The sequence below is a fragment of the Gorilla gorilla genome, chromosome 20 (genome assembly GCF_029281585.2).
Source record: "Gorilla gorilla gorilla isolate KB3781 chromosome 20, NHGRI_mGorGor1-v2.1_pri, whole genome shotgun sequence".
NCBI classification, from domain to species: Eukaryota; Metazoa; Chordata; class Mammalia; order Primates; family Hominidae; genus Gorilla; species Gorilla gorilla.
In genome coordinates this window covers 62,401,019-62,411,024 of record NC_073244.2, presented here as the reverse complement: position 1 = coordinate 62,411,024, position 10,006 = coordinate 62,401,019, and the positions used below count along the sequence as shown (strand labels likewise).

Below are 10,006 nucleotides of genomic sequence, written 5' to 3'. Positions count from 1 at the left end.
GAAAGAAGGAAAAAGGCAGGAAGCCAAAAGCAAGATGTGATTGATTGTCTGAGACTTGGGCTCTGGTCAGAGGAGTTAACAGGAAGTGGGTGAAAAGTGAGCAAGTCCAGTCTGGGCGTGGTGGCTCACACCTGTAATCCCAGCACTTTGGGAGGCCGAGGCGGGAGAATCACTTGAGCCTAGGAGTTCAAGACCAGCCTGGACAACATAGCAAGACCCCATCTCTACAAATTATAAAATTAGCTGGCCACAGTGGTTCATGCCTGTGGTCCCAGCTACTCGGGAGGATGAGGTAGGAGGATCACTTGAACCCAGGAGGTCAAAGTTGCAGTGAGCTGTGATCGCGCCACTGCACTCCAGCCTGGGTGATACAGCAAGATCCTGTCTCAAAAAAAATAAAAAATAAAAAATCAATAAAAAAAATTTTTTTAAGTGACTAAATCCCTTGAGACAGAGAACTCGGGGAAGAAGAACTGGTGTGATGGGGAGTGGGCTTCGTTGTATGGAAGATTCCCCACAAGGCAACACACACGCAGATCTGGGTCCCTGCCCTGGCACCTTTGGGTGGCCTCTGACAGCGCAGTTGAGGGCCGCCGAGTACCCAGCCACGACCACGCGGTCTATGAGAGGCGTCAGGAACTTGGGAGCCATCCGGAAGTCATGCTCCTTATACTCGAACGGTTTGAAGGTGATTCCTGGGGAGAGAGGATGCACCCGTAAGGCGACTGATTTAGATTCTCCCCTGACACCAACCAGGGAACAAACCGCAATCACCTCTCTCCCATGACTAGGTGCCGTCAACCCCAGTGGGGAGGGGAGGGCAGGAGGAGTCCAGGTGGGACCTGGGCGAGAGGGTGGACGGGGTGGGCCTGGGCTGTGGGGCAGGATGGCTGTACCTGTCTTGAGGATGCGGGCCGTGTTCTTGGAGACACCAGGTGAGTCACTGAGCCCACAGATGTTCTCGGTGTAAACTCGGAAATAGTATTCGTTGCCCACAATGAGGTCGGACACAGTACAGCTAGTGTGCCTGTTACGTTCATAGACGTTGAACCACTCCTAGTGGGGACAGGGAGGCACCAGGCGGGTCGTGGCCACAGGATCACACGATTACACACAAGACACAGACGAAAGAAGGGGTGAGAAAAGCACATCCAGTGTTTAAAAAATGTGTCACTCATGGTGCACTACTCACAGTGGCCAACAGGTGGAACCAACCCAGCGCCCATCAGTGGAGGGATAGACAAACAAAACGGTCGGCCCAAAGGAACATCATTCAACGCTAAGGAGGGGTCAGGCACCGTGGCTCATGCCTGTAATCCCAGCTCTTTGGGAGGCCGAGGTGGGAGGCTCGCTTGAGCCCGGGAGTTTGAGACCAGCGTGGGCAACCCGGCGAGACCCTTGTCTGTTAAAAAAATCAAAAAATTAGCCAGGTCTGGTGGCCAGCACCTGTAGTCCCAGCTACTCGGGAGGCTGAGGGAGGAGGATTGCCTGAACCTGGGGGTTGGAGGCTGCAGTGAGCCATGATCATGCCACTGCATTCCAGCTTGGGTGACAGAGTAAGACCCTGTCTCAAAAAAAAAAAAAAATTAAAAGAAATAAAGGCCAGGTGCAGTGGCTTATGCCTGTAATCCCAACACTTTGGGAGGCCAAGGTGGGAGGATGACTTGCGTCCAGGAGTTTGAGACCAGCCTGGACAACATACTGAGACCCTGTCTCTACAAAAATTAGCGGGACGTGGTGGCACGTGCCTGTATTCCCAGCTACTTGGGAGGCTGAGATGGGGGGGATCACCTGAGCTCAGAGGCAGAGAAGGCAGTGAGCCGAGACTGCACCACTGCACTCCAGCCTGGGTGACAGAGTAAGACCCTGTCTCAAAAAACAGAATTCTAAAAACAGGATTTCCGCACGGACACACCCTGCACCCTGCAGCATGGATGAACTTCGAAGACGTTGTGCTGAGCTAACAAAGTCAGACACAAGGGTCAAATAGCTAGGATTCCATGTGCATGAAATGTCCAGAGTAGGTAAATCCAGGGACACAGAAAGCAAATCGGTGGCTGCCAGGGGAGACCAGGGGGTGGCGCTATTGGGTACAGGGCTTCCTCTGAGGGATGAAAATGGACTGGGTAGAGGCGGTGGCTGCACAACCCTGCAGATGTCCTAAGTGCTGCTGAATTGTTCGCTTTAAAACGGTGAATGACTAATTCCGTTATGTGACGTTTACCTCAGTGAAAAAAGAAAATGAAAACCCATCACGTGCCAAGTCTCAGCTAAAAGGCTTCCCTCCTGGCCCCAGCCCGTCGTCCAGCCTCTGGGCCCCTCCCTGCCCTTCCAGCTGTGAACGGGGGACATCTGCACCTGCTCTGCCCACCTCACCGGCTCTTCCCCGTCTCCCCTTCTGCTCTCTCACCATGGTCTTTTTGTCTGCTTTCTGGACGAAATACCCCGTGATCTCACTGTTCCCATCATCTTTGGGGGCCTGCCACTCCACCAGCGCGTTCGTGCCCCACACCTCCTTCACCATCACGTTTATGGGGGGCCCAGCCTTTTCTGGAAATGGGGAAGTGTGACAAGTCAGTCCGGGTTTTGGGATGTCCAGCCGCTTCCCTCCCCTCCCCTCTCCACACCCCCTCCCTCCTGATTCTAACCTCTCTTATGCCCCATTCCCATTCCTGCCTACTGCCTCCCCCATCCCAATCTCTCCACTTCCTCTTATCCTGGGCCACCCTCATCCCTCCTCACCTCCTCTCCTCACCCCCATGTCTCCCCACTTCCTCTCTTCACCCAATCTCCCTCTCAAGGGTTCCCCCATCTTCATCTCTCCTCCACTCCTAGCCCTGGTACTTGCCTTGCTCCTTATCTAGTCTCCCCCACCTCATCTTTTCACCTCCTCTCCCCCTCCCCTCCTCATCTCCTCACCTCCTCTCCCATCCCTCATCTCTCACCTCCTCTCCCACCCCTCATCTCTCACCTCCTCTCCCACCTCTCATCTCTCACCTCCTCTCCCACCCCTCGTCTCACCTCCTCTCCCACCCCCCCATCTCTCACCTCCTCTCCCACCCCTCATCTCTCACCTCCTCTCCCACCCGTCATCTCTCACCTCCTCTCCCACCCCTCATCTCTCACCTCCTCTCCCACCCCTCATCTCTCACCTCCTCTCCCACCCGTCATCTCTCACCTCCTCTCCCACCCCTCATCTCTCACCTCCTCTCCCACCCCCCATCTCTCACCTCCTCTCCCACCCCATCTCTCACCTCCTCTCCCACCCCCCATCTCTCACCTCCTCTCCCACCCCTCATCTCTCACCTCCTCTCCCACCCGTCATCTCTCACCTCCTCTCCCACCCCTCATCTCTCACCTCCTCTCCCACCTCTCATCTCTCACCTCCTCTCCCACCCCCCATCTCTCACCTCCTCTCCCACCCCTCATCTCTCACCTCCTCTCCCACCCGTCATCTCTCACCTCCTCTCCCACCCCTCATCTCTCACCTCCTCTCCCACCCCTCATCTCTCACCTCCTCTCCCACCCATCATCTCTCACCTCCTCTCCCACCCCATCTCTCACCTCCTCTCCCACCCCCCATCTCTCACCTCCTCTCCCACCCCATCTCTCACCTCCTCTCCCACCCATCATCTCTCACCTCCTCTCCCACCCCCCATCTCTCACCTCCTCTCCCACCCCATCTCTCACCTCCTCTCCCACCCCCCATCTCTCACCTCCTCTCCCACCCCCCATCTCTCACCTCCTCTCCCATCCCTCATCTCACCTCCTCTCCCACCCTTCATCTCCCACCTCCTTCCCCACCCCTCATCTCTTACCTCCTCCCCCATTGCTCCCCATCCCTGCCCCTCCCGGCCTCCAGGGGCCCTCCCCAGCACGCGCACCCACAACGCGGATGCGGATGGTGGCGGTGTCCTTCATGTTCTCGATCTGCACGCTCAGCTCGTACTCCCCGGAGTCGGAGCGGGCCGCCTGGCGCACGAAGAACACGGTGTCGAAGTCGCTGGTCCGCACGTGCACGCGGGAGGTGTCCAGCGGGGCCCCGCCCTTGGTCCACACCACCTGGGGCCGGGGCTTTCCCTGCGGGGAGAGGGCGGGGCGGGGTCAGCGGGGCTCCACCCGCAAAAAGGGGGCTTGCGGCAAGAGCGGGCCCCCGGCCCCTGACCCCGCTCCCCTGACCTGGAAGGGGACGACAAGGTTGAGCTGCTCGCCCACTTTGCGGATGTAGGTCTGGCGGAGATGGCGGGGAAGCCGGATCTTGGGTGGCTCTGAGGGCGCAAACACAGGGAGGGGGCTCAGCGGGGGGCCGGGGCGCATTCCAGGGGCCAATGGTGATAAGACTCTCTGGGGAGGTCCTGTCGACGACATGGAAAGGGCAGGCGGGACGACGCCAGCTTGGTCTTTCGGAGCGCAGGGTCTGGGGCCACGCACCCGCAATCTCCCTGATGGTGACCGGCTGGGCCAGGGTGGCCGGCTCGCTGCGCCCCGCGATGTTGACCCCAACTACTCGGAAGAGGATTTTGGCTCCGGTCGGGAGATTCTTGACGGTGAAGCCACAGCGCTCCACGGGCTCGGTGTTGGCAGGGACCCATTCCTCGGCTGGAGAGAGAGGCCCTGCTGGCGGATCTCGTGCCCTCCTCCCATCCTCCGCTCCCGTTTCTCCCGGGGACTTGGGCCCCACGCAGCGAGCGAGTGAGCACTGAGTAAGTTCCCAGTAGAAGCAGCAGCAGCAGCTGGAGTTAGTTAAGCATTCATCATGGCCAGGTTCTAAGGGTGGCCATTCTGTTCGCTCATTAATTTTTTTTTTTTTTTAGACGGAGTCTCGCCCTGTCGCCCAGGCTGGAGTGCAGTGGGACGAATTCTTTTTTTTTTTTTTTAGGCGGAGTCTCGCCCTGTCGCCCAGGCTGGAGGGCAATGGCAAGATCTTGTCTCACTGCAACCTCCGCCTCCCAGGTTCAAGTAATTCTCCTGCCTCAGCCTCCTGAGTAGCTGGGACTACAGGCTCGCACCACCACGCCCAGCTAATTTTTGTATTTTTAATAGAGATGGGGTTTCACCATGTTGGCCAGGATGCTCTTGAACTCCTGACCTCGTGATCCGCCCACCTCGGCCTCCCAAAGTGCTGGGATTACAGGCGTTGTTCATTAATTCTTACCTCAACCCTGTGCTATCCCCATGTTAGGGATGGGAAACCATCCCTAACATGTTAGGATGAGGGCCAGAGAGATTAAAGAACTTTCGACTGGAAGCGGTGGCTCATGCTTGTAATCCCAGCACTTCGGGAGGCTGAGGTGGGCAGATCACTTGAGTCCAGGAGTTCAAGACCAGCCTGGCCAACATGGCGAAACCCTGTCTCTATTAAAAATACAATAATTAGCCGGGCAAGGTGGCAGGCACCTGTAATCCCAGCTACTCAGGAGGCTGAGGCAGGAGAATCGCTTGAACCTGGGAGGCAGAGGTTGCAGTGAGCCGAGATCACCCCACTGCATTCCAGCCTGGGCGACAGACCGAGACTCCATCAAAAAAAAAAAAAAAAAAAAAAAAAACTTTCCCGAGGTACAATGGCTCATGCCTGTAATCCCAGCACTTTGGGAAGCCAAGGCAGGAGGATCTCTCAAGCCCAGGAATTCAAGACCATCCTGGACACGCAGCTCAGGGTCTGTGTACTAGGATGTTAAACCCAGGCTTGTCTGACTCCAGCACGCTCTCAAGCTCTGCTCTCCTGCAAGGCTGGCACAGAGGGGCAGGGATCTTGGCTCTGTCTGAGGGCGCAGCCAGGTGGGTGTCTGGGAGGGCGGGCTGAGGGCAGGGTCAGAGCTCTTCGGATTGCCCGCTTTTTGTTACATGCCCTTCTGTCTTGGGTTTATGGCCATGGGCTGGGGAACTCATGGCTGTTGGCTCAGAGCAGCAATCAACAGAGTGAACTCTAACAAGCTGGGTTGTGAAACGTCAGGGTGGGAGCAGCCGGCCAGGGAGGAATGGGGTAAAGAGCACGGAGGAGAGCAGGAGGGAGGAAGCTGATGAGCGTTCAACCATCCCTCCTTTCCATGCATTCTCGAGTACATCGTCACTGTACCCTGTCAAGATGAGAACTGTCTTCGCCATGGTTAGATGAAGAGACTGAGGCTCAGAGACTTGGCCAAGGACACACAGTTAGACAGTGGAGGGGCAGGGTTGGAACCCGCATCTGTCTGACTTTAAGACCTGGGATAGTGTGTCGAGGTGATCACGTCTGTTCTCCCAGAGAGATGGCTGTGTCTGAGACATCTCCATAGCCATGGTGCTGGGCCGGGCACGAGTCAGTGCTTGGTGAATGTTTGTTTGGTGGAGGATGGAGAGTGGATGTATGGAGGTACAGATGATGGTTGGACAGGCAGAGAGACAATGGCTAGTTAGGTGGACAGATGGTTGGATGGCTATATAGGTAGAAAGAGAGAAGGAAGCAAAGATAGTGGTGAAGAGATAGATATATGGATGAAAAAATGATACTGGGCCGGGTGCGATGGCTCATGCCTGTAATCCCAGCACTTTGGGAGGCCGAGGCAGGTGGATCACGAGGTCAGGAGATCAAGACCATCCTGGCTAACACAGTGAAACCCCGTCTGTACTAAAAATACAAAAAAAAAAAAATTAGCTGGGCATGGTTGCAGGCGCCTGTAGTCCCAGCTACTTGGGAGGCTGAGGCAGGAGAATGGCGTGAACCCGGGAGGTGGAGCTTGCAGTGAGCCGATTGCGCCACTGCACTCTAGCCTGGGCAACAGAGCAAGACTCTGTCTCAAAAAAAAAAAAAAAAAAAAAAGAGAGAGAGAGAAACGAAGGAAGGAAATACGGACAGATGGATGGATGGATGGATGGATAGATGGATGGACAGATGGATGGATGGACAGACAGATGGATGGATGGATGGATGGATGATGGACAGGTGGACAGATGGACGAATGGAGGGATGGATGGATGGATAGATGGAAATATGGATGGGTGGATGGATGGATAAATGGATGGATGGATGGATGGATAGATGCAAATATGGGTGGGTGGGTGGGTGGATGGATGGATGGAAATGATGGATGGATGGATGGATGGACGGTAATATGAATGGATGGATGGATGAATGGATGGATGGATGGATGAATGGATGGATGGATGGATGGATGGATGGATGGATGAATGGATAGATGGAAATATGGATGGATGGATGTACAGATGGGTGGACAGATGGATGGACAGATGGATGGATGGGTGGATGTTAAGATGGATGAAGGAAAGATTGGTTAGATGGATAAATGAATAGAAGAAAGAAAGAAGGCATAGAGATAAAAGATAAATGGGGGGATGGAAGGATATATGGAATGGACAGAAAGTCACTGCTGTATGGAGGATGGATGTAGAAAGGAAGAAGGGAGAGAAAACACACTAGTCACAGGGGGGTCCCATCCCAGAGACTTATAACAGTACAGACACAAAATGCAAGCAGGCCACTGCACCCATCTCTCTCCCACACAGTCCTATTTTCAGCTCCCTGGACTGGATACCCACCTGTGCTAGCCACCACCCCCACCAGGCCTGCCAGGGTCACTCACAGCCTTCCAGGCAGTACTCCACCAGGTACCCATCGATGCCACCTGCCCCGATCCTGTTCGGAGGCCTCCACTTGAGTGTGGTGGTGGTGTCTGTCACATCCTCCACTATCAGGTGCAGGGGTTCACTCGTGGGTGCTGGAAGCATCCAGAAAAAGAGGATATGGGGGGAATGAGGGGTCAGGGGTCAGCAGGAAGGGGCAGGAGTCAGAGGTAGAATGATTGGTCAGAAGGCCAGGGTGTAGGGTCAGGGATTGATGGCGGGCAAAAGATGGGCCAGAGGTGGACGGGGTTGATGGATCAGAGTGAGGGAGGACATTACCAATAGGCATAAAAGGCTTGGTGTTCATGCTGGGCTGGGAGACCCCTATAGCATTGACGGCGAAGACACGCATCTCATAGAGGATGCCCTCGATCATCTTGGTGGACTCATAGGTGGTCTCCGTGAAGACCTCAAAGTTCAGCTTCATCCAGCGCTGAGAGCCCTTCTTCTTCCGCTCCACGAGGTACCCTGGAGGCTCCAAGCAGAGAGGAGAAGAGGGAACGGGAGGGCATGGGGCACGAGTCAGCTGGGGGAGTGAGGGTCACATCCAGAGGATCGCATGGCCAGGGCGGTCCGAGGCCATGAATCTTAGGTGGATCTCAGGGGCCACAGAGCATTCAGAGGCCACCAGTCCTGGAGTCAGGAATCAAGAAGGGGTCACAGCTCATGAACCAGGGGGCCAGGAGCCATAGAAAAACCCAGGCTACTGGTCAAAGTGAGAATTCCCAGGTCACCAGCGAGTAAAGGAAGAGGGAAGACCAAAGGGATTGAGATGGCAAAACGGAAAATCAGTGGTCAGAGGTAGGTCGCTGAGGATGCTAAGGGCTCTGGGAGGTCAAGGAGAAGGCAGAGGCTGGTGCCGTGGCTGACACCTGTAATCCCAGCACTTTGGGAGGCCGAGGTGGGCAGATCACTTGAGGTCAGGAGTTCAAAACCAGCCTGGCCAACATGGTAAAACCCCATCTCTACTAAAAATACAAAAATTAGCCGGGCGTGGTGGTGGGCACCTGTAATCCCAGTTACTTGGGAGGCTGAGGCAGGAGAATTGCTTGTACCCAGGAGGCAGAGGTTGCAGTGAGCCGAGATTGAGTCACTGCACTCCAGCCTGGGCGATAGAGTGAGACTCCATCTCAAAAAAAAAAAACAAAACAAAAAACAGAAGGCAGAAAGAGGGAAGGTCAGAGGTCATGAGGACAGAGGCACTCACCGGTGACTGGCTTCCCCCCATCGTACATTGGTGGCTCCCAGACAAGGATGGCCCAATCCTCTCCAACCGAGGTGATGCGCACAGCCTCTGGGGGGTCTGGGACATCTGCAGGGGGCAGGAGAGTCAGGTGGCCCCTCGAGGCCTCAGGGAGTCACCCCTTGGCCCAGCCACCTCGGCTTTCTCTGCTTACCCACAACTTGCAGGAAGATGGAAGCCACGTCCTCGCCGACGGGGTTGGTGACCTTGATGGTGTAGCGGCCCTCGTCTTCCCGCTGCGCACTCTCAATCACAAAGCTGCTGCAGTCCACCCGCTTCTCGATGCGGGTCCTGCCCTCGGTGGTCGTGAATACCTGAACACAGCCACCAGATGGCCTTGCACCCCATCTTGTCCCCAAGCAAACCCAGGCCTGCCTCTGCCATTCCCCTGCTCAGAATCCTCCCATGATTCCCCATCAACACACAGAGTCCTCACTCGCTCCACTGCCCTCCTCGCCCTCCAAATGCCGTCCTTCATAAAAAGCACCAGACTGGACCGGGCGCGGTGGCTCACACCTGTAATCCCAGCACTTTGGGAGGCCGAGGCGGGTAGATCAACTGAGGTTGGGAGTTTGCGACCAGCCTGGCCAACATGCTGAAACCCCGTCTCTACTAAAAATACAAAATTAGCTGGGCCTGGTGGTGCATGCCTGTAATCCCAGCTACTCAGGAGGCTGAGGTAGAAGAATCGCTTGAACCCAGGAGGCGGAGGTTGTGGTGAGCCAAGATAACACCACTGCACTCCAGCCTGGGCAACAAGAGCAAAACTCCGTCTCAAAAAAAAAAAAAAAAAAAAGAAACCAACCAAACAAACAAAAAAACAAAAAAAAAACAGACTGCCTTGTCCCAGAGATTTTGCAAGGCTGGTCCCTGTGCATGCAACACTAAGCTCTTCCTCATCCTTCAGGAAGCACCCAGAAGACACCTCTTCCAGGAAGCCTTCCTGGATACCCTTAGCTGGAAGTGCTGGCTCCAGCCCCTGGGTTCTCATAGCTTCTAGAACCTCCCTTTATCTCAGCCAGAGCACCCTGGACCGTGGCTTCTTGGGCAGGTGTTTGTGTCTCCGCAAGAGTAAAGGATACTTAGCAGGGTGAGGTAGCTCATGCCCGTAATCCCAGCACTTTGGGAGGCTGACGCAGGAGT

General features: G+C 55.4%; 1 protein-coding gene across 1 annotated transcript in view; it reads right to left on the bottom strand.

The window, feature by feature from the left end:
- MYBPC2 (myosin binding protein C2) overlaps window positions 1–10,006 on the bottom strand; it is a 36,761-nt gene that overhangs the window by 3,735 nt on the left and 23,020 nt on the right. The window contains exons 17-26 of the mRNA XM_055370185.2: window positions 9,018–9,177; window positions 8,828–8,932; window positions 7,900–8,088; window positions 7,581–7,715; window positions 4,432–4,599; window positions 4,180–4,268; window positions 3,885–4,080; window positions 2,411–2,550; window positions 897–1,056; window positions 559–695 (exon numbers count right to left, since the gene is read on the bottom strand). Coding sequence (XP_055226160.1) covers window positions 559–695; window positions 897–1,056; window positions 2,411–2,550; window positions 3,885–4,080; window positions 4,180–4,268; window positions 4,432–4,599; window positions 7,581–7,715; window positions 7,900–8,088; window positions 8,828–8,932; window positions 9,018–9,177 — 1,479 coding nt within the window. The remainder of the gene's footprint in view (window positions 1–558; window positions 696–896; window positions 1,057–2,410; window positions 2,551–3,884; window positions 4,081–4,179; window positions 4,269–4,431; window positions 4,600–7,580; window positions 7,716–7,899; window positions 8,089–8,827; window positions 8,933–9,017; window positions 9,178–10,006) is intronic.